This window comes from Vipera berus, assembly GCF_964194415.1.
Source record: "Vipera berus genome assembly, chromosome: 14".
Classification (NCBI taxonomy): Eukaryota; Metazoa; Chordata; class Lepidosauria; order Squamata; family Viperidae; genus Vipera; species Vipera berus.
This window is the reverse complement of record NC_138217.1, coordinates 12,500,487-12,522,486: the sequence shown is the minus strand read 5'-3', so window position 1 is coordinate 12,522,486 and position 22,000 is coordinate 12,500,487. Positions and strand designations below refer to the sequence as shown.

General features: G+C 48.3%; 3 protein-coding genes across 13 annotated transcripts in view; 1 reads left to right on the top strand and 2 right to left on the bottom strand.

Moving 5' to 3' along the window:
• Nucleotides 1–80: 80 nt before the first annotated feature.
• On the top strand, nt 81–4,649 carry MTRFR (mitochondrial translation release factor in rescue). Of its 7 annotated transcripts, XM_081339232.1 has the most exons (5): nt 132–200; nt 287–360; nt 487–693; nt 3,138–3,444; nt 4,316–4,644. In XM_081339232.1, exons 4-5 carry the CDS (start codon nt 3,166–3,168, stop codon nt 4,526–4,528), a joined length of 492 nt encoding a protein of 163 aa, XP_081195358.1. In that variant the 5' UTR covers nt 132–200; nt 287–360; nt 487–693; nt 3,138–3,165; the 3' UTR covers nt 4,529–4,644. The 7 variants fall into 7 exon arrangements, with proteins under 7 accessions (XP_081195359.1, XP_081195358.1, XP_081195361.1 ...); XM_081339233.1 differs by lacking the exon at nt 287–360 and having other exon boundaries at nt 81–200; XM_081339235.1 differs by having other exon boundaries at nt 183–360; nt 3,142–3,444; nt 4,316–4,649.
• A 465-nt stretch (nt 4,650–5,114) lies between these two features.
• On the bottom strand, nt 5,115–15,941 carry CDK2AP1 (cyclin dependent kinase 2 associated protein 1). 5 transcript variants are annotated; one of them, XM_081339222.1, is made up of 4 exons: nt 8,663–9,315; nt 7,608–7,705; nt 7,277–7,403; nt 5,115–6,261 (listed from the first exon to the last, which is right to left on the bottom strand). In XM_081339222.1, exons 1-4 carry the CDS (start codon nt 8,931–8,933, stop codon nt 6,194–6,196), a joined length of 564 nt encoding a protein of 187 aa, XP_081195348.1. In that variant the 5' UTR covers nt 8,934–9,315; the 3' UTR covers nt 5,115–6,193. The 5 variants fall into 5 exon arrangements, with proteins under 5 accessions (XP_081195348.1, XP_081195349.1, XP_081195352.1 ...); XM_081339223.1 differs by lacking the exon at nt 8,663–9,315 and adding an exon at nt 15,829–15,941 and having other exon boundaries at nt 5,117–6,261; XM_081339226.1 differs by lacking the exon at nt 8,663–9,315 and adding an exon at nt 12,825–13,292 and having other exon boundaries at nt 5,117–6,261.
• The window catches only part of SBNO1 (strawberry notch homolog 1), a 24,100-nt gene continuing 16,882 nt past the window's right edge, over nt 14,783–22,000 (bottom strand). The window contains exons 25-31 of the mRNA XM_081339237.1: nt 21,422–21,625; nt 20,585–20,679; nt 20,365–20,457; nt 19,486–19,623; nt 19,069–19,145; nt 17,875–18,068; nt 14,783–16,450 (exon numbers count right to left, since the gene is read on the bottom strand). Coding sequence (XP_081195363.1) covers nt 16,308–16,450; nt 17,875–18,068; nt 19,069–19,145; nt 19,486–19,623; nt 20,365–20,457; nt 20,585–20,679; nt 21,422–21,625 — 944 coding nt within the window. The 3' untranslated portion in view covers nt 14,783–16,307. The remainder of the gene's footprint in view (nt 16,451–17,874; nt 18,069–19,068; nt 19,146–19,485; nt 19,624–20,364; nt 20,458–20,584; nt 20,680–21,421; nt 21,626–22,000) is intronic.

Sequence of the window (22,000 nt, the reverse complement as noted above, 5' to 3'; positions counted from 1 at the left end):
CAGCATCGAAGACCCTATTGGCTCGTGGGGGGAACTGTCTGGCTTAATTCGACGAATGAGGAACGAGACGGGGCTTCAGGGGAGCCTCTCTAGGATTGGCTCTGTCGGGGCTCAGCCATTGGAGGGGAGATGGGTGAGGGAGGGACGCATGCGCAGCAGCGTCGGGACTGAGGCCTAGTCGTATTTAAGTTAGTCCGAAGGTAAGTTTGGGTGCCCTCCGCATTGAGATCTGGGCCGTCCCGAGAAAAGCGTCTCCTTATCCGGCGCTCCCTTCCCTCCGATCTAGACTCCGCTCGCGTCCATTTCCCACTTTCCCTTCGGCCTTATCTCGCAATCCCAAGGTCACAACAACCCTACAAGGTAGGCCAGGCGGAGCGAATGAACCCTCCCAAAAGCCGGAGAGCTTAATGGCAGTGGGTGGGGGTTGGGGGGAGAGAGACTGAGGATTTGAGCCCACATTTCTCCACCTCTAATCCACTATTACAGCGGGCCTGCTCTGATTTGTAACTGGAGAGAAGACACACACACACACACACACACCCGAAAAGGAGAGGGATACACTGCACAACCCAGATCCAGGAGGGGAAAAAATGAAGAGCATCCGAAGCCTGACTCGAACTGCAGATCTGCCAGCGGGTGTCGTGTGAAGGCAACCAAAGCAAACACGAGTGTTTGCCAACCCAGCTATTACAGGTAGTCCTCCACTTACAACAGTTTATTTAGTGACCATTCAGAGTTACATGTCCCTGGAAAAAAATGACCGCTTTTCACACTACACCCATTGCAACATCCCTATGCCACTTGGCAACTGGTTCATACTTATGAAGGTCTCAGCGTCCCGGGATCACATGATCCCCTTTTGCAACCTTCCCACAGTCGAAGTCAGTGTGGAAGCCAGATTCTCTAAACAACTGTGTCACTAACTTGACAATTGCAGTGATTCCCTTAACAGCTGTGGAAAGAAAGGCCGTAAAGTGGGGGCAAAACTCACTTAACAACTGTTTCGATTAGCCATAAGTTTTGGGCTTAATTGTTGTCGTATGTTGAGGACTATCTGTGCTTTGCATGTCACCCTGGCAACCAGCAGTGCTGCTTTCCCATAATATGCAGAGCCCATGGTGGTGCCTGTGAGCGCTTGCAGAATCCGATCCGTGTGAGTGGGGTCCCTGGGCCTTTTCCCACGATCCCCAACACACAACAGCCCAGCGAGGAAGGCTGGGAGAAGTCTGGCCAAAACTGGGCCCGCAAAACCTTTTGACATCTCTGCAGCTCTGCAGTTTTCCCAAGCAGCCCTTCCCTGTAGCCATGTGCAAAGTGAGGTCCACGCCATGAACAATGTTCTACCTTTTCAACATATTTCAGCATACAGATACTGGATCATTCTTTCCATAATACTGATAAAAGAAAGACGACAGGCCCCGTTTACATGTTGCAGTCTGTTCTGCCATTTAGATAAACATACACAAAGAGTTTGCAAGGGGAAAAAGTAAGGACATCCCTACTTTATCACTGCTTCCCAGACTTAAAATTGGAATCAGGATCAAATGATGAGAATATTGTCCAAGAAGATCTGGGAACTACTTGTCTTATTGAAACCTCTGTCAGGGCTTCAAGCCAAGGCTGTACTTACTTTTGCCACAGAAGGAAATGGCATATCTGTTAATTTTGTGTTGGTTCAATGCTTGAAAGTCCATGTTTATAGTCTGTTTTGGTCCTTTACATCCTGTGTGAATGAAGATCACGTTCTGATGTGACCCTATGTGCTAAAAAAAGGCTTTTTATGGGGTGCCCTTGCTTATTCCCATGACTGTACTTCTGCTTTTAAAAAGAAGAAAAGGTACATTTACTTCTTACCATGATGGATTGGTGGCCAGGCTGCATTTACTTTGGCAGTTGGTTGCAATGCAGTGGTCCCAGCCGGTTTCTGCAGTGATGCAGCCTTTTTCACCCCATCCCATTTATTCCCTTGGCAACTGAAGTGGCAAGCATCGCATTGTGACTTCACTGCAGAGGGTGGGAGATGATAAATGAAGAAGTAGTCTTGAAAACTACTTTTCATATCTTTTATCGTCAGTGCTCGTTGGTCCCTTTTTTCCATGGATGTTCTGAAAAAAATTATGCCACTGGAGCGACAGAGTATAATAGCTGGCCAAAGGGACAGTTCAGTAGCAATGTTGGATCAAGTGCTGAACTGGAAATGTATGGATAATGTGGCATCTCATTATTTTCAGCGGCCGGAGCTTCAGCAACGTAATCAAGCTGCTTTTTAAAAAGGATTTCTTTTCAGTCAAGACAAAGTTAACTCATGGCTTTCAAAGCAAGCTGGAAGGCACTAAAATTTCAAACCTTGGTTTTGAATCAAATTTTGTTTCAGAGTCCATTACACCCGTATATTGCTTACGGTGGTTTATTTTCGCGTATGTCTTTTAAAGTGCTGACGCAGGAGGTTTTCTGGTTCTGAATTTTAAAAAGTAGATTTCTCTTTTCCCCCTCCCCCCCCCCCCCTTTAGAGCCACTGGTAGGTTTTGGCAGCTTCTTGGAATCCAGTCAGTTGATCATCTTCGAGCCATTAATTTCCTCTAAGAATAGTAAGAGGAGGGAAAAAAAGCTGCGGAAAGAAAGCAGTGAGCTCAACCGCCTCTCTTCCCTGCAGCGTGAGTTTGTCCCTTCCTGCTGAGCTGCACACCTGGTGTATTATTTATCGGGGAAGGCTTGAGAAGAGCATGTGCAAAAATAGAAAAGGGACAGACGGAAGGTAGACGTCAGCAGATTCTGCTGGATTGCAGCCAAAAGGGACTTTTGTGCATTGAGACCAAGGTGTATTTTTGGCAGCCATTAAGAGGAGCCAGGTACGATGTATTACGTGGGGAGCTTTCTCAGAAGTAAGATGTGGTTAAATCACACCAGACATTATAATCTTTTGCATAGCTGCAGATCCACCCTTTCTACGATGCCAGTTCTGCAGTTAACCAGACATTCGGCTTGCACAAAGCTTCTCAAGGCAAATGCAAGCTTGGCTGGTTTCTTCAACCCCACCATTAAACCCGCTGCATGTTATGCTTTGTTAACTCAACCAAGGTTCTGGGTGGTGGTTGTGTTTCCCCCCTAGTTGAGTCTTCCTGTTTCTCTCTTTGCAGCTAGAAAAGTCCCCTCCGGTTCGTTTAGATGCCTCCCTCAAATTTATTACTCTTCACTGCGTCTTTGATCCAACGGAGAACCTTCCCTTGGACATCAAGGCTTGGAGACAAACGTCTCTTGCTGTGCCAGTTCCTTGGACCCTACGTCCTTGAAGCAGGGAAGAAGAGCTGCAGCGAGCTGCTTCCTCTCCACGAAGCCGACTTGGAAGAACAGTTCGTCCGGGGCTTCGGGCCCGGAGGCCAAGCCACAAACAAAACCAACAACTGTGTGGTTCTGAAGCATCTTCCTTCGGGGATTGTCGTCAAGGTGAAGGCCCTGACAGTTCTACGTAATTTCCTAGGAGGGATCCCTTATTTTATCCAGACTTGCTCTGTACCTTGCCCAGCGTGACCTTGAAGCTATTTGAGGATCTGAAATGTGTGTGTGTGTGTGTGTGTGTCTGTGTCTGTGTAGTTCCTGAACACTTTACCAGCAAGTAAAAGCCTAGTCCAGGTGATTAGAGGAGAGCCTTTCCTGTTGTAAGCACACCTATGATGGGACGTGGAGTAAGTTTAGGTCTGCATTTCACCAGGAGAACTTGGGAGTTCAATCTGCAAGCATTGTGGTTGTATTGAAACTAGTTGGGCAGCGTTTCTGAACCTTGGCTGCTTGAAGATGGGTGGACTTCAACCGGCTTCTCTAGAGCCCAGACCAGAGACTCTTATGTTGGTACAGCTCAGAAGAAGCGTGGACTTCCAACTCCCAGAATTTCCCAGCCAGCAAAGAAATTCTGGGAACGGAAGTCCGCCCATTTTTAAGTTGCCACGGTTGAGAAACCCTGCTCTAGACGAAAGCATTTTTCAGCTAGTGGCAGTTGAACCACCTCATCCTGTAAGCATGGGTACAACACAGCCCCCTGCGCTCATCCTCAGTTGTATGCCGGCTGAGGAATTCTGGGAAGTTGAAGTCCACAAGTCATCAAAGGGCCAAGTTTGAAGAGCCCTGTAGTAGGGTTTAGGGCTGTCTTTGGCAGCTTTTGACAGCCTGTCAGCCTCTTCAGTACCATTTCCCCCTATTTCTCACTGCTGAATGTCACTGCCGACACTCTTCTCGAGTAACACCTCTCCAAAGGTGAGGTGTTCTGGATGAGGCGGCCTGCATTCATTAATTCCAGATCCTCCTCCTCCTCCTTCCCTAGTGCCATCAGACCCGGTCCCTCGAGACCAACCGGACGAAAGCCAGAGAGATCCTTCAGGAGAAAGTGGACATTTTCTACAAGGGCGAGTCCAGCGCTGTGCTCCAGGAGAAACGGGAGCTGCAGAAAAAAAAGGAAGAGAAGAGACGACAAGCCAAGAAAAACCTGGAACGGAAACGACACTTGAAAGAAATGCAGGCCCTGGAAGACAAATAGGAACAGAAACAGCCTCGGCTCTCGTCGTTTAAAATACAGGATCCACTCTAACCAATGTACATTTCTGTTTTGTTTTGTTTTTTAAAACAATACGGTACAATCAATGCTTGAATTGTTAGCATGGTGGAGTCATTTCCGCCCCCCCCCCATTTCACTGAGGGCAGGAGAGATCCCTGTGGGGGGGGGGCAGAGAACCACCCCTCATTTTCCAGAGCCTAGATCACAGCCTTTTTTTGGAGGGGGGTGGGGGTGGAAGAGCTTCACGTAATTTATTTATTCTCCTTGCATATTCTTTTCCGGAATTTGAAAACAACTTGCTGGTAGCGTGCAAAGTTGCTGTTGCATTTTGGTCGCCGTAACGTTAAATCCAGTTATCCTAGTCGGTTATCAAAGCAACGAGCCAAGCGTAGGCATCACATTGTTAAATCAGAAAAAAGTGGATCCCTTTTCTGGAGTCCATCAGTGACTCTGAATACGTTTACTTTCCTATCTCCTCTATTCGTCCTCTTGTAATAATTTTATTTGTTCAGCTCACACACACACACACACAAAAAAAAACACACACCCCTGGGGACTTCAGAGCACACGACTCTCCAGAATTTAACCACAGGAATTACTGAAAATAAGCTTTATTACGTCAAGTAATAAATACATACAAAGAGGCAAAGTTGCGGTTTAAATCCAGGGAAGGGAGAATTGTTAATCTGAGGCTGAATTGGCTGTTTTCGGCTTGGGAGGAAGGTGTCTGGGGTTTTTTTTGGGGGGGGGGATGGCTGTGGGAAACATGCAAAGAAAGGGACATTTTGAAGGATACCATTTACGGTTTGTGTGCCAAAAGAATACCGCTTGAGATGATTATGGTGCTTTGAAGGGCAGATGGCAGGGAATTTTATAACTCCTCCGAGTTCCTGAAATGGTTGGGCTGAAAGGCAAGTTAATTTGGGGTGATTAAGGCAAATTTTTCTTTCCCCAAAGAGGCTAACCCTGCAAATGCTAAGCATTCACCTTGATGCATTGTAAAGAATTCTGGTTTTTTGCTTTGTTTTGCGGATGCCAACAAGCTCATCCACATAATGGTATGGTCCTGCCCTCCCAGGCACGCAAAACTATTCGATGCATTGTACAGAAAGACGTCAGTAACGCAGGGGGATTTCAATTAGGGAAATCTGTCCAGCTTTATTTCAGCGAGGGATCTCTGGAAAGCTGCAGAGGATCCCTCAACCGGCCCTGAATGCAGACTGGAAAACGATCTTAAAAGAGGACGTGAGTCTGGAGAGTGACCACAGAAGTTGAGAAGGGACGTTGGGTGCAGGAAAAGCCCGTTCCCGATTAGGAGCAAAATTTGGGTTGAAAAAGGAAAAAAAAAAGCAATTTCCATTCATCCCAAGGGGTGGCTTTGCATGGATTGATCCAGGCTGGCTGGCTGCCTGCTGAAGCCAAGGGTCAAAAGTCGTTTGTGAGAGGACAGAAAGAAACCTCTGGACAGGAGCAGGAATTCCACCGGACATGCAGATCCATTCTTGAAAAGAACCAATATCCCAAACCAGGAAGAAGACACGCAGCGCTGCCAGTTTGAAGGTGGCTCTGCCCGTTTCCAGAGGGAAAGGGGGTCTCTCTTGGAGGCAGGGGGCCGAAGGGGTGGGTGGTGGGTGGGGAAGCTGGATCTTAGGATCTTGCATTTCTCTCAGTCTCTGCTAAACATTCCCGTACCAGTCCTCTGGCGTGGATGATGCCTGTAAAAATAAGATAAAATATGGTCTCAGGAACTAACTGCCTACTGGGGAAAGAACATTATCCAGAGCCAGAATTCCAAAGTAAATCATATTTTAACTGCAAAGTCTTACAGGTGCAAACTTCACTGTAGACTTTACAGGTAGAGTCCTCAATTTGCAACAGTTCGTTCAAAGTTACAACACTGAAAAAAGGGACTTTATGATGGTTTTTTTTTTCACATTTACGACCTTTACACCACCCCGGCTATCGGGGGGATCAAAATTCAGACGCTTGACAACTTAAGACCGTTGGCAAACTTATGACTCGTACTTATGACCGTTGCCGCCTCCCCAAGGTCGTGTGATTTCCCCCTTTTGCGACCTTCTGGCGAGCAAAGTCAATGAGGAAGCCGGATTTGCTGAACAACCGGAGTTACGGGTGATCCACTTAACAACTGTGGGAAGAAAGGTCGTAAAAGGGGGCAAACCTCAGCAAGGAAAGGCTGGTCTCCATGACTATCTGTATTTGACCCTCCACCTTTATGGAATGAATCTGTATTTGTGTAAAATAGGGCGTCTGGGGTTTTTTTTTTTGGGGGGGGGTGATCCCTAGAAAACGGCCTGCCCTTTTGCACCTGGTCAGGGTGGGTCAGCTGAGCCCATAACGGCCTTTTTTGCAGTTCCCACTAAATGATACTTGGATTTAATTGGTTTCAGCCTACGAGGATGGGTGAACCCTGAAGCTTGTTGCCATGGCAATGGGCGAGCTGGCAATGGGGTTCAATCCACGAAAGAAGCAACCAGGCCAAGCTACTTTGTTGGAGATGTGGTGGGACTGACCCCTGGCTGTGTTAATTCTCGCCGATCTGCTCCAAATAGTAACCTGGCCTCTTTTCCATCAGCTCCACCCATTGCAAATTCAGAGCTGGAGATTACCAGCCTGCTTAAGCACGTGCCCGTTGCGGGGGAAATCATCCTGAGGACTAGAGACACGGGGGCGATTTAAAAGATTTAAAGCAAGGCTGACCCAATTTACCTCGTTTTAGCCTTTCCATGGCACTTTTGCTTCCGGCATAGGTAGGTCTGATTTCTTTCCCTAATTCTTCTATGATGGTCAGGAGTTCTGCATATTTGCTCTGAGGGACTTGATTGCTGCCGGTGATCTGCAGGCAGAAAAGAAAAAGTGAATTAAGTCGCAAATGAATCCAAGAGGCGAGGGTTACAAATCAGCAGAACAATACACAAGAGTCCCCGACTTACAACGGCGTAATTTCAGCCATCTACATGACCTGAACGAAAGCAGGATTGACCAAGTGACTTAATAGTCCCTCTGTCTGTAAAGTTAAAATGAAATCCACCATTTTTACCTGCCCTCCTTGTGTGTAGCCTAGAGAGGGGGGTCCGTAGTCATTAATCAGATGTCGGTACTGCCCCGAGCCGGCCATGCTGGTAGAAGGGGAATGAGCTTTGGAGAGAAACAAATGCAATGGATGATTGGATTCCCCAAAGAATGGAAAAATACAGATAAACATCCGAGAAAATGCATTGTTTATTGCTCTGTAGTTTAACAGCATGATCCACCGCTTAATAGCAACACGAAATTGCAGTCTTAACTCGGAAATAAATACAAACGCTTCAAGACCTGTCATTTTCGTCTTGAAAAAGAAAACTTTTTTCCCCTTTGCATGGACTTTCCTTGTTCTCCCCCAGCTGTGAAAGATTAAAAATTGGCTATTTTTATTCTTGTCATGCCAGTATTATTGGCAAGCTCAGGAGTCAACGCTAGGAGGTGTGCAGCACCAGAAATCCTAAATAACACCCCCCCATGCAAAACAGTAACAGGATCGTGAGGGGCTTCAAAATAATCTTAATCTAGACACCCCAGTTCAGAAAAAAAAAACCTGTGTCTCTGAAACAGGTGCAGGTTCCAGCATCGCAGCAAATATATACATTTCCTTCTTTTTTGGTGGGTGGGTGTCCCCCAGAATATATTTACACTAAAGTTGGCCACTAAATGCATTGACTTACTCCATAAAGCCTCTGCAGCAGCTCAAGTCCAACACGCACCCAGGGTGATTTACAGCACGTGCAAAGCGGTCCAAAAATATAAAGGAGAACATGAAACCAGGCATCTTGGCCATAAAAAAAAACCACGGGTCTTCCCCCGATCAACGATGCCCCTTCCCCATTTCTGGCACGGCTGGCAAGCCAATGCGGGTGGCAAGTGGTGTGGATTGGGGGCCACAGCATTGGAAAGGTTGGGGATTATGGATCCACTCCGAAGCCCAGCTTCGCCTGCCTGCCTCGTCCGGCGAGGATGAGCCCTCTACGTGCCACCTCTGGCCCAAGAAACTGCTCCGTATCTCAAGGCTGTGCCCCCCCTCCAATCCCCCCCAATACCAATGATTCGGGGTCCCTTTACCTGCTCCTTGGCCCTCAAACACGTAGTAGGACATAGCCTCCGGCAACCCGAGCCTCCTCTGCCGGCAGCAGGCCCCCAGGAACAAAAGGAGGGGGGAGATCGGACTTGGCTGCGCCACCGCCCCCCCCAAACGCAATGCAGATGGCCGCCTTTTGCAGCCGTGCCAGCTTCGCCCAGCTGGAGGGTGAGGGTGGGTGGTGGAAGGGAAGCCACACAATGCCAGGCTGGCTTGGAAATGGAAAGCCTTCGCCAAGGGATCTCCAGGGCTCATCTAGCCGAGCCTGGGTGCTGGGAGGGGGAAGCACCACAGAGAGCTGCAAAGAGGTTCGGGGCAGTGGTTCAACCGATTTGGTTGCAGGGATCTCTCTCATCCTTCTGGATGGGGTCTGTTCAGGGGGGGCCCAGAACCAGCATAGACTCGCCCAGTCCAGGCTGGGCTCAGAACCCGGCTCTTTGGGAAGAAGTAGGAGAATGCAAAGCCCATCGGTGCCAGAGTCTGGCACCTGGCCGCAGGGACGGGCGACGCCAGCTCAAACATTGGGTGCATTCAGCTTCAGCCTCCTTTGTCTGCCCGGCTGGCCTGGAGCCAGGGTGCCAGAGTGTGCCCCGTTCACAAAGCAGGCAGAGAAGCTACGATGGAGATGGGGGGCACTTCACTGTCCCACCCTCTGAAAAACACCCTCCAGTAGGAACAATACCTCTTTAAAAATGAGAGTAAGAATACGAATAAAAAGAATACGAATAAAAAGAATACGAATAGGAATAGGTCCTTGGTTAGGACTTGAACTGTTAACTTTTACTAGTCCCAGACTGTGAATTCAGTCCTAGACTGAAGATTAAATCAATAATAATAATAATAATAATAATAATAATAATAATAATAATAATAATAATAATAATAATAATAATAATAATAATCCCAGACTGTGAATTCAGTCCTAGACTGAAGATTAAATCAATAATAATAATAATAATCCCAGACTGTGAATTCAGTCCCAGACTGAAGATTAAATCAATAATGATAATAATGATAATAAATAATACCCAAAGGGCTGCCTAGATGCACAGAGATTTTGAACATTAGACCTGAATATCCTGACTCTGCAAAAAAGAACAGCCTCTATACGCAGACGCTACCTTGATAGACATTTTGGTCCTCGGTAAGCACTTGAACTGTTTTTATCATTCCCAGACAGTGAATCGAATTGAAGATTAACAATAATAATAATGAATAATAATAGGAAAGAATAATAAGAATAAGAAAGCAGCCTCGGCTTAAATTGGAATCAACCCGAGCATTTGAAGGAAGATCCTTCTAGATCCCCCCCCCCCCGTTTTCCTTTCAGCTTTGCATTGGGGATGATCCTCACGTCTTGGAAAGGAAGCGAATTGGGTTTCAGAAGCAGCCTGAGTCATCCTTTCGATGTGGCAGATGGCTCGCTCAGCCGCTCAGCCTTCCTCCCGCTTCGAAGCCCATCCAAAACGTCGCAATTACTACACACACACACACACACACACACACACACACACACAGAGGCAGGACAAAAGGGAATCTTTTGGGAACGGGAGAAGTCAGCATTCCTGGGCCAGATGTGAAGGAACAGCTGCAGACGCAGAAATCTTAAGTCCCGCTGACTTTTGACCTCTTAAGGTCCCCCAGGCTCCAGCCTTCATTTTTATTTTTAGCTGAATTTTCTCAGGGTCATCCAATTTTGTTTCCCCCAGGTGTGGAGGGTGCCTTTGAAATTCCCCACCCATAAAACACAAGGGAGCTGAATGCAAAGATCTCCAGCATCCTTGAAATCCAAATATCTGGAATATAATCTGTCAAGAGAGATGTTCTTTGAGGAGATGGCCATAAGCCTGGGGGCATGGCCACAGGCATTGATTTTCAGTAGGCCTTTGCAAGCTATTGGTCTGAAAAGGCCCCGAGGATGTTGGTTCAGACATTAAGCAAGCCATTACTGGCTTAACCATAGTTCACTGAAAGAAATCACAGCTGGTTGGGTGCATAGAACATCCAGCTGGGTGCTGGCTGGGGAATTCTGGGAGTTGAAGTACAAACATTTTAAAGCTGCTACTGATTTAGCCTGTGGTATGAACCAAGATGCTACCCATTAACCAACTTAGCCAAACCTAAGTTAGAAACCAAACTTTAGAAGAAAACCTGAGCAATTTTAGAAAGGGATTTTTGCAAGCACTATTTTTAAACATCTCTCTCTTCAAACTCTGCCCTGCAAAGTTAACCCCTCCTGGTTTTTAACAACCAGAGTCTTGTAACAAGAAACTTTAACTCAGACTTCTTAGCATTATTCAGAGATCGAGACTACAATACCTGTTCAATTCTTAGTATAGCTGAGATAGAGGATACAGAGATATTGATAGATGATAGGTGACATATGACAAATATACATACAGAATAGAGAGAAAAGAGAGAGAGATAGAAGAGATGAACAGATGACAGAAAGATGGAAGAGAGAGAGAGAGAGAGAAGTAGATGACAGATTGACTAATTAATGGGTAATTGATAGACTAGCCAGTTAGCTAAATCCTATTAGAACAGGGCTTCTCTAGGCATCCTGTCTCTATCTCTATATGACAGGGGTCTTCAAACTTGGCCCTTTTATGACTTGTGGACTTGCCACCTTGCTGGCTGAGGAATTCTGGGAGTTGAAGTCCACAAGTCATAAAAGGGCCAAGTTTGAAGACCCCTGCTATATGACATTAGAGTACTGGAAATGGATGGAGACAGAGAGGGACTACAACACCCAGAATCCCTGCCAGGCACTGAAAGGGCAGTCCCCAACTTATCTAGGGGAGACACCCAATACATCTTGGTTAGGATCGTAGGTCAGGGGAGGAGAAGGAGGATGAGTTAAGGGGCGGGGGGGAAAAAACCCCAGAAAAACGTAGTAAAAGTAAAAAGTTTTGCAGAGGAATGGGGAACATCGCAGGGGGGAGGGATAAAAGGGGAAAAACCTTTAGAGATTCCTATGGAGAAAACTTTCCAGGGCGGATCGCCATTCTCCAGTTGTTTGGGGGAGGGGGAGCCCCCTCCTCAGTCCGAAACCCCCCCCCCCGCCTCCAGCCTCCCTTTTTGGGAGAAAGACCCCCCCCCGCCCGCCCCGCTTCTGGCCTGGAGAGAGCCCAGCGCCGGGTCTCTGAGCATGTGCAGAGTCGGGCTGGGGGCCGAGGGTCCCTTGCTCGGCCCTCCCCACTCTTCCTCTTCCTCCTCCTCCTCTTCCTCCAGCCTCTCCCTGGCCTTCCCCACCCCCCACCCCGCCTTGTGCCCGGCAGGGGCGAGGCCAGGCCCTCCATCCCAATGAAGCCAGGCGGGGGGGCGGCGACCGGACCCCCCCTCCCCAGCGACCCCCCCAAAAAAAATCCTCCCCCTTGCCCAGCGCCCCCGCCTCGCCGGAGAAGCGGCTCTGCGCGCCCTGCAAAGTTTGCAAGCGCACAAAGGCGGCGCGGGCTGGGCTGCAGCCCCCCGGCCCTCCCCGCTCTCCCTCTGGGGAGGGGTCGCCGGGCCCTCCCGCGCCTCACCTGGCCCCGGGGGCTTGTAGGACATGCGGGCGCCGGGAGGCTCCGGGGCCGGCACGCCCGGCGAGGTCCGCGCCACCTTCGCTGGCGGAGGAGGAGGAGGAGGAGGAGGAGGCGGCTAGTGGGGGGAGAGCCGGCCCTGGGAGCCTCCGGCCCCGCCGCAGCCGCCCATCCCTCCGCTGCTCTCGCCTGCCCCGCCGCGCTCCCGGCTCGGCCATGCGGGGGGGGGAGGGAGGGGCGGGGAAGAGGAGGGGGAAGGAGGAAGAGGAGGGAGGAGGGAGGGGCTGGAAAGAGAGGGAGGAAGGAAGGAAGGAAGGAAGGAAGGGGCTGGGAGGAGGAAAAGTTTGCCGGCTTTTCTTCCAGGAGTGTGGGGGGGGGGGAGGAAGTCTTCCTCCCCGGATGAGGAGGGGGCTGGCAGGAAAGGGGGCTGGGGTCGGTGCCTGCTTTTTAGGGGCGCGCGTCTCGTTTCCTTTCCTGCTATGCGGAATCGTTTCCCTTCCTTCTCCTGCCTGGTCTGTTTCCTTCCTTAACTCCTCCTTCACTCTTGCTTCTAATTCCTCCCTCCCTCCCTCCCTCTTTTCTTTCTCTTTCTTTTCTTTTCTTCTTGCAAAGGGAAGGATACCTCTGAAGTTGGGGCTGCCCGGCGCCGGTTCCAAAAAGCAGAAGCAGCCAGGGTTGAAAAGCCCAATCTTTGCAACAGGTGTGCCGGGTGGTAGCAAATGATTGGCTTTGGTTTTTTTTTTCCATTTATGATCTGTTTTTGTGCATTTGTGGAGGGGAATTTAAGGCCAGGCTTTGCATCAGCGATGGATGTCCAGGTTGCTGCTGGCTTAAGGGCCAGCATCTATTTTGAATTGTGGCCATTGCTTCTTATCTGACTGACATCCAAGTAATGAAGAGTTGTTGAGGGTTTAACCAGCGGCTGGATTCACACGTCGCTCTGTGCCTTAATACCTGAGCTTGGCTGTGTGCGTTCTGCAAAAAAGAGGTCCATTGAGGTATAAAACCAAGTCTTCTTCAGGTTGACGTTCTTCAGCTTGAGCTCAACCACCTAGCCTTCAAATCCTTTGCACCTCTGGAATGTCCTTGGGACAGGATGCTCACCTCAGCCTGGGACTACAAAATCGGAACAAAGACCAGGCCAGCTCCTAGGGGACCAGTACGCAGGCAGAAGTCCCTTTCCCCAACCTGGTGCCCCAATGTGTTGGACCCAACAGTGTGGCCTGCGCACGTAGAAAACCCCGATCCAAGGGACCCCTCGTTTCCTGCAATGTGTGAATCCCACAGAGGCTTGAAGTAAGGAAGTTGGCTTCAAGCTACATTTTCAGCAAGCAGGATCTGCTGTCAGCAAGATGGGGGCAACTATTCCAGGACTTGAAGCCCACCCATCTTCCAAGATGCCACGGTTGTGAAATGCCAGCCTAGACTGTCGACCAATTGGCACTGCAGGTGGCAAGGCTCAAATGTCCCTATTTCACCTTTGGGGGCCACCCTGACCCGGATGACTTGAGAATCTCCAGACATTTATTTGCCACTTTTTATCGCCTCTTACGGAGCTCAAGTAACACTCAAATAGCGCAAAAGGTGGCATATAAATGTAATAAAATTGTAAATTGCGTTCCTCTTGTTATACTGGCGCTCTCTTCAGCTGTCATTCTCCCAGCCAAATTCTGGATTTCTCTATTGCACGAGAAGCAACTTCCCCCAAACAGCCTTTCTTTAATCAAGCAGCTACTATTTACCTAAGAACTAAATGTGTCAGAATTCTTGGGGGAAATGCTGACATTAAGGGCCCCCCCCCGCTAATATTTGAATTGCAGATTATTTGAATAGTGTATTATTATTTTTTGCTTGCTGCTGCCAGACCAAGATTAATAAACATTTAATCGGGATCTCTTGGTAACAAAAAGTAGGGTGAAATTGGTCTAGTCCAGGAGGGTCCAACCTTGGCAACTTGGAAGACTTAGGGACTTCAACTCCCAGAATTCCCCAGCCAGCCATTGCTAGCTGGAGAATTCTGGGAGTTGGGAGTCCCCCCCCCCCCCCCGTCTAGTCCTTTAGGAGAATATGGGACTCTGAAGGGAAAAAGCCACACAGTTCTCGGACCTTGTAATTTCTTTTCTTTTTATTGTTAAGGTTAAGCTTTTCAGTAGCCCGCCCGGGAATCTGTTGGAGGGCTGTATATAAATAAAAGGAAAAGAAGCTAAGGCTTTCTGCATTCAAAACACTTGCAACCGAACAAAGTTTGACGTTCCCCAAATGTACGAATCACCCAAGCTGAGAATACCCCCAACCTTTTCCCTTTGGATACGAGGAACGGATTGTAAGCGTCGCTCATGACTGGCAACAGGCAAGCAGAGCGGATAGAAACAGCGGTGGCATCTCCAAGACAGATTTTTTTTTGGGGGGGGGAGATAAGGCAGATCATGCAGAGTCTTAACGGGGACCCTCCTCCTGGAAGAAGGGCTCCAGGCTCGCCGAAGCCTCGCCTGGCCCTAAAAACCCCTCGGCGATCCTTACAATACGAGGATCCCACAGGGTCACCATCAACCAAACACAGGACTCCGAAGCTGGTTAGAACAAGTTTTTTTTCTTTTTTTTCTCCTTTCTTTTAATTTGATACCTGCAAGATCTCGGCATACCTTGCAGGGTGGGGTGGACAGGTTTATACAATCTCAAAATGTTTCATAGTGCAACCTGTGCAAGCAAGAAATATGACAAACATTGTCCTTCACTTATAAACATCTACTATTATAGGCAAAACAAAACAAAACAAAAAAAACTTACCCATATTCTTAGATAAGTGACTATTCACATTTTGTACATATACAGTTTTTAAACAGTTCCAGAATAAACTCTACAATGTCTTACAGACGTAAAATGGGGAGTATTTTAAGTTATGGGGCAACAGAAAAATTAAAAGGAAAAAAGAAAACCACCCAGCACAGAAGCCGGAAACCTCTTGTCAGGCTGCCCCCCCCCCCCACATCTAATCTACAGCTCAAGTATTTAACAACAAAAACCAACCCCCCCAAAAAAATGTAAAAAGGGGGCTGCGGTGGGAATTGGAAATCAAATTTTCATTTTAATTTCCTGAAAAATAAAGGGAAATTTTTGGGAAGAGGGGGCGGGACGGGGAAGGCCCTTCTCAAAGCATTAGGAACACCATAAATCTGGTGTGTGTTTTTTTTTTAAAAAAAGGAATTGCTTTTTAAAAAAAAAATTAAGATGGTTTCCTTGTACACGCAGACGGATACGCAAAGCCCAAAATGAAGAAAGGAAAACGGGAGGGGGGGGTGAAAATATCCCAGGGAAGATCAAAATATATAAACTGTAGAAGAAATCGAGAAAAAATACAATCACCGGGGGCAGACGCCGTTTGAAGAGGGGGAAAAAAATAAAAATCCAATCCTTGCAGCTACATTGAGACAGTCCCTTCCTTTCGCTCCCGCTGGCTTTCCGTGCATTGAAACATGCGCAGCCCAAAGTTGATGCCGCCTTAAAACGCAGGTTACGAACATCTAGGTTTTCATGCTGCTTCTTTAAATAAAACGTACTATTTTTTTTAATATAATTTGGGACCTCTGTTGCGGCCAATATTTATATATATATATATCTACACATACATATATATACAGTTTCCAAGGAGGACATCTCCTGCAGCACGGCCCCCGTGTTCCTGCCTTCAACCCTGAGCGCCAAAGAAGCAAATGAAGGGACAGCTGGAAGAGGAACGTCTTCAAACTTCTTCCAAACTGACAGGGTGCGGCTGTCGCTTAAGTAGATGGACGTTGTAGATGTGTACTAAGCAGGGGTACAAAAGCCCCGGAGGGGAAAAAAAGAAAAAAAAGATGATGATGATGATGATGATATGACCGCCGTAAAGCAAGGCTGGGCTTTCAGTTTGAATGCTCTTCCGTGCCTCTTCCACAGAGTTCTAAGACAGCGTGATGGGACTGAAAGCTAACTCTTTGGAATCTGTCCCTGATAATTCAAAGAAAAAAGGGGAGGGGGAAAGGGGGGGGGAGGGAGCCCAAAAAGAAATCAAAACAGAAAGCGCCAACGCTTAAGGGGTGGTCGAGCCAAAATACCACACGGATCTGTCTCATGCGCTGTTGAAGCTGGCGATGCTCTGCGGATGGTGCTGCTGCCATATTTGCTGCTGCTGCACGGCCAGCTGTTGCGACTGATCGGACGTCGACAGGAGGTTGACGAGGGGGGACACACAGTTTGCTGGAATGATCAAGCCTGCAACACAATTGAGGGACTGGTGAGGTCACTGAGGTCAAGGTGCTGCGACGATGAGGCTCTGCCCTGCTTCATAAGCCCAATGTCACGGCTACGTCCTCGGATAGATAGAAGCAAACAGGAAAAATCCAGCAGGAACGTGTGACAAAACAGAGGTTGCTTGATTCAGCTCCAGTGGAAACAAAGTCAGCAGCGTTGGTAGCACATCGCTCCCAACGCTTACGTAGCCATCAGGTACAAGGGCTCCGCCCTCACGCCACAGACCAACATCCGCCCACACATCTATATAAACCCTCCTCCCCCCATACAGTTCCTTTGGCTTCTATCCCCAGACGCCATCCCCTCCGCGTGTGTCATCCCGCCTCCCCCCTATCCGGCATGCCGCTCCCAACCAGGTAAGTGTCCCAGATAACCCCTACCCTTAACCCCAGGCGCCCAACCCCACCGCACTCGGCCACACCAGGGGATCTGCGCCCCAAACCACCCCCCACAAACCCGAGGAAGTCCGGTTCCGTGCTCTGGAACAGCTGTTCGGCAGCAGACCTGGCAGGAGGGTCCGGACACTCAGCCGCGTCAACCTGGGTTCCTGGAAGCAGCCAGCAGGCGGCCAAGGACCCAGGTATCACCCGGCGGTCGGCCGCCTGGTAGGAGGGTCCGTTCATACGGCCGCACCAGCCGGCATTCCTGGAATCAGCTGGCAGGTGGCCAAAGACGGAGGGAGCAGCTTGGCTGGCTGGTCCGTCCGCGCAGGCGCGGCCACCGTAAGTCCCGGAAGCGGTTGGAAACCGGCCGACGTAGAAGGACGACCAGGAAGGCCGATGGCAGCAGAAGAAACGGGCAAGCGACACGGCCGCCCGGCAGTAGGCCCCAGACGGAGGCTGCTCGAGGCCGGGTAGGAAGAAGGTGCAAGGCTGGTGTGTGAGGCTCCCCCCCATGGAGTGTCAGGCCCACGGGGCTCGACACCCAACATTGGTTGGTTAGGCTGCCCCCTTTGGTCTGTTTCCCATCATTTAGGATCTTAGCCCTTCTATAGGACAGCGTTTTTTCATTAGGATGGCAGCAACTCCCTCAGCCAGAAACTCCCACTTCTGGGAGTTGAAAGCCACCCAAGCTGGCTGGGGAATTCTGGGAGTTAAAGTTTATACATCTTAAAAGTTGTTGGCGCTTTAAAAACATTGGTTTAGTTTCTCTGAAGAAAAAAAGACTTTGTATCATGCTCGTTTGTTTCCAATTTGCAAAAGCTGAGCAGAAAAAATAGGGGGGGGGGTGCTTAGCTCAAGGGGTTTCGCCATTCCCTACTCACACTCCGGGGGGGGGGGGAGGTGGTAGCAGGTTCAAACACAGGGAACAGACAATGCAGGGAGACAGTTAAGAGTGGGAAGATATTTGTGCAGACACAAGAACGCTGGTATTGCCATACTTGCCTACAATTCTCTGGCCATCCTCGGTCCGCAAGCGAACGATCTGCATCTTGACGTTTGTGCCACTCACCGAGGCCAGGACCCCTTCCACTTTCGTCCAAACGCTCAGGACAGAACCACAGAGGACGTAATAGGTCCGGCAGCGCAAGCCAACTTCACAAACAAGGCCAAGACCTGCCTTTTTGCAGTTGCCTCTCCTGAAAGAGGAAAGGAAGTCCTTTTTTTAAAAAAACCAAGAACTAAATAAATATGGAGTTTAGTTTCCTGTACAAAGAATTACTCAAAGACGGTCTCCCTAAAGAACAGTATGCCTAATTTTGGAACGTCCTTTCAGAGTTGACCAGATTTTTTAAAAAAAAAATAATCCTACAGAATCAACAACAAAATGATGAAGTCCACCAACGTGTAAATCCTCAGATCGAATGAGGAGAAAGCAAGGGCCCACAAAATTACTCCTTCCGTGTGGCCCTTGGTGCTCTCTGGAGCTTGGTTGTTTTCTTGCAGAAGTTTCACGATCCAACTGGGGAACAATATCAGAGCGAAGAAGGCAGTGGGGCTTGCTCTGTTTATGCCTCAATCAAGAAACTACCAACTCAGCCAACCACAGGCTAATCAAGGAACACTCCCACCAACATTGACAGGGCAAGCCACTTGTACATAAACAGAAAGCAAACCCCACACCCATCTTGCCCTGATGATGTTACCTAGTTGGGTCATGAGAGCCTTGGTGGAGCAGTGGGCTAATGCCTCCTTAAGTAACACCAGCTGCCTGCAATCAGTGCAGGTTCGAGTCCCACCAGGCTCAAGGTTGACTCAGCCTTCCATCCTTCCGAGGTAGGTAAAATGAGGACCCAAATTGTTGGGGGCAATTAAGCTGACTTTGTAATAATGCCGCTTGGGGTGTGTGTGAAAGCCCTAATAAGCAGGCATATACATAGAATGAAGGCTACTGCTAAGCTTGTAAGCCGCCCTGAGTCTTCGGAGAAGGGCGGGATATAAATGGAATAAAAATAAATAAAAAATAAAATAAATGAAACGTCTGCAAGAAAACCACCACACTCGGAGAGCACCAAGGAAACCACAAGCCTGAGCTGCAAACCTTCCATCTGGATATTTTAGTTTGGTTGGGAAGTCCTACTGAAGTCCATTTTTTGACAGCAGTCCCACCGTTTTGAAGACCTTCCCCCCAAAACGTACCAGTAAGCATGTGTGCATGTGTCTGCCGATGAGGTGTACTGTTCGACCCAGTGAGTCACGGCGTCGTCAGAGGATACCTGGAATCATGCACAGCAGTTATTAATAGTCAGATCTGGCTGTAAATTCACTTAGAAGCAATGCTAAGCCATTCTCTAGTAGGGTGTTTCTCAACCTCAAAGGTGTGTGGACTTCAACTCCCAGCATTCCCCAGCCAGCTGAGGAATTCCGGAGGTCGAAATCCACATAGCCTAAAGTTGCTGAAGCTGAGAAATACTAGCCTAATGTTACAAGTAGGAGCTGAACCTTATTAAGAGCAAGCCTTGTTTGTGTTTAAGTCAGGGCAAATTAAATCTGCATTCAGGCAAAACAGTTACATGCGCATAGGATTGAAAAGGTAGTTTTATCAAAGTAACTCACTTTTTTATATTTTTTCCTTATTTCTGCGTAGGTTTCCAGTTTCAACTGTTTTCCGGTATTTGGCCTATAGACCAGGAAAAGCTTCTTTTTGGGGTTCACCTCTTTCACGAGGATGGCAGTTTTCTTACTATTTCGTATCTGGGAAAGAAAAGGCAAGGGGGAAAAAATGAATATAGAAAGGAAAGTTCAGTTTGTACCTCCAAGAAGACACTGTTGAGATCACTCCTAAATTACTCATTTAATAAACACGGACCGAGTACAAAAGTCAAAGTACTTTTTTGCACAAAATTTTATTGACAGCCTGCTTACTGAAGCTGCAAAAACTCAGCCGAAAAGACAAAACCTTGAGACTGGAAACCTAGATTAATTTTGTTACCTGGGAGTCGAAACCTACATATCGTCAAGCTGCCAAGGTTGAGAAATGTTGCTTTCACTGAATCCAAATTTCCAATACAGTCCTCAACTTACAACAGTTCATTTAACGACCAAAGTTGCAAGTGGATTGAAAAATGTGACGTATGACTGTTTTTCACACTTATGATCGTTGCAGCAACCCCATGGTCACGTGATCAAAACTCGGACGCTTGGCATCTGGTTCATATTTACGTCCCGGGGCTCACGTGATCCCTTTTTGCGATCTTCTGACAAGCAAAGTCAGTGAGGGGAGCCAGATTCATTCACAACGGGGTTACTAACGGGGGGCGAGAAAAGTCGTACAATGGGGCAAAACCCACTTAACAAATGTCTCGCTTAACAACAGAAAAGGTGGGCTCCACTGTGGTCTTAAGCCGGGGACTACCTGTAATAGGATTCTGAGTAAGGCTTTCCAAATCCTGTCCCATGAAAACGTGAAGCCCGGACTCCAAACCAGAGCCTCACCTGAAACGACAAATAAAACCCGTCCTCTGCTCCACGCTGCTCACTCCAAATCTTCGTTGCTTCTTCCCAGGACATCCCTCTCTCCACGCTTATCTGGAAAACAAGATTGGAAGCCGTGCTTGACTGCCGACTCCGCGTTCTTGTGAATAAAGGCAGCCAGGGAGAGACTTCAGCTGCTTCCCCCCGCCCCCCAGGCTGGCTTGCCCATCCAGCAACTTACAGTGTACAGTTCGACGTGTCCAGAGGTGGAATAGCCTGGGGTCAGGAATTTTTTAGCATCTGCTTTCCTCACTTTTTCATCTCCCGATCCCAGATCTTTGGGGGGCAGTGGGGGGGGGAAGAGTCAGAAGAAAGAATGAGATTAGCATCTGACAAGATATTCAGGTAGCCCCTGACTTATGACGACGGACCCCAAAATTTCGGTTGCAAGGTGACACACTTGTTAAGTGAGTTTTGCCCCATTTTACGACCTTTCTTGCTGCAGTTGTTAAGTGAGTCACAGGGCTGTTAAGTGAATGTGGCATCCCCATTGGCTTTGCCGGTCAGGTGGTCACAAAACCCTGGGACACTGCAACGGTCATAAACATGAGTCAGTTGCCGTGTGCCTGAACTTTGATCACCTGACCGTGGGGATGCTGCAACAGTCGCGTGAAAGTCGTAAGTCCCTTTTTCAGTGCCGTTGTAACTTCAAACGGTCGCTGAATGAACGGCTGTAACTCGAGGACCACCCGTATTTGATGTATCAGGCATAACAATGAACACAGGAATTCAATCTCCACAGATACGTAAAGGATGAAAGCTTGAGACAATCAGACACAGCTCCACTGAAAGTGGCTCATGCAGCAAAGTGGTTTCGGGGGATGCGTAATAGAGGCTACAGAAGGGAAGAATAAAAATCAGGAAGACAGATTCGCTTAACAGCTGTGTCAAGAAAAGTTCGTGAAGTGGGGCAAAATTCACTTAAGGACTGACTCACTTGGCAACAGAAATCTGGGGCTCAATTGTGGTCGTCAGTCAAGGACCACCTGTACTGTCCACCCTGAAGACGCCTCCTTACCTAATATGCCCATGTCGTATCTCCCGTTCTTCTTCGCATTCTGGATGACTGCGTTCAGCGTATCTGAGAAATACTGGAACAGAGCGTTCTGTTGGTGGACCTCCATGCCCAGAATCCGGTTCAGGAATTTCCCAATATTGTTATAATCTAAAAGGAAGAGAAAGGAAGTGACATTAGTGAGAAAAGAGGTAGGGTTCGTCCCCGCTCCCACCCATCACGCTGAGCAACAGGAATAACAGAGTTGGAAGGGACCTTGGAGGTCATGTAGTCCAACCCCCTGCTCAAGCAGGAGCCCCCTTCCATTTCAGACAAATGGCCGTCCAATCTCTTCTTAAAAACCTCCAGTGTGCACCCACAATTTCTGGAGGGAAGTCATTCCACTGATTAATTGTTCTCGCATATAGGAAGTTTCTTCTTAATTCCAAGGTTGCTTCTCTCCTTGATTAGTTTCCATCCATTCTTTCTTGTCCGGCCCTTCCATTAAACTAGATATATCCAATTCCAAACACTCCAAATAAAATAATCCCAAGGCTGAGCGATGCATCGCTAACAAAGAAGTCCTTCCTGAAAGACACTGCC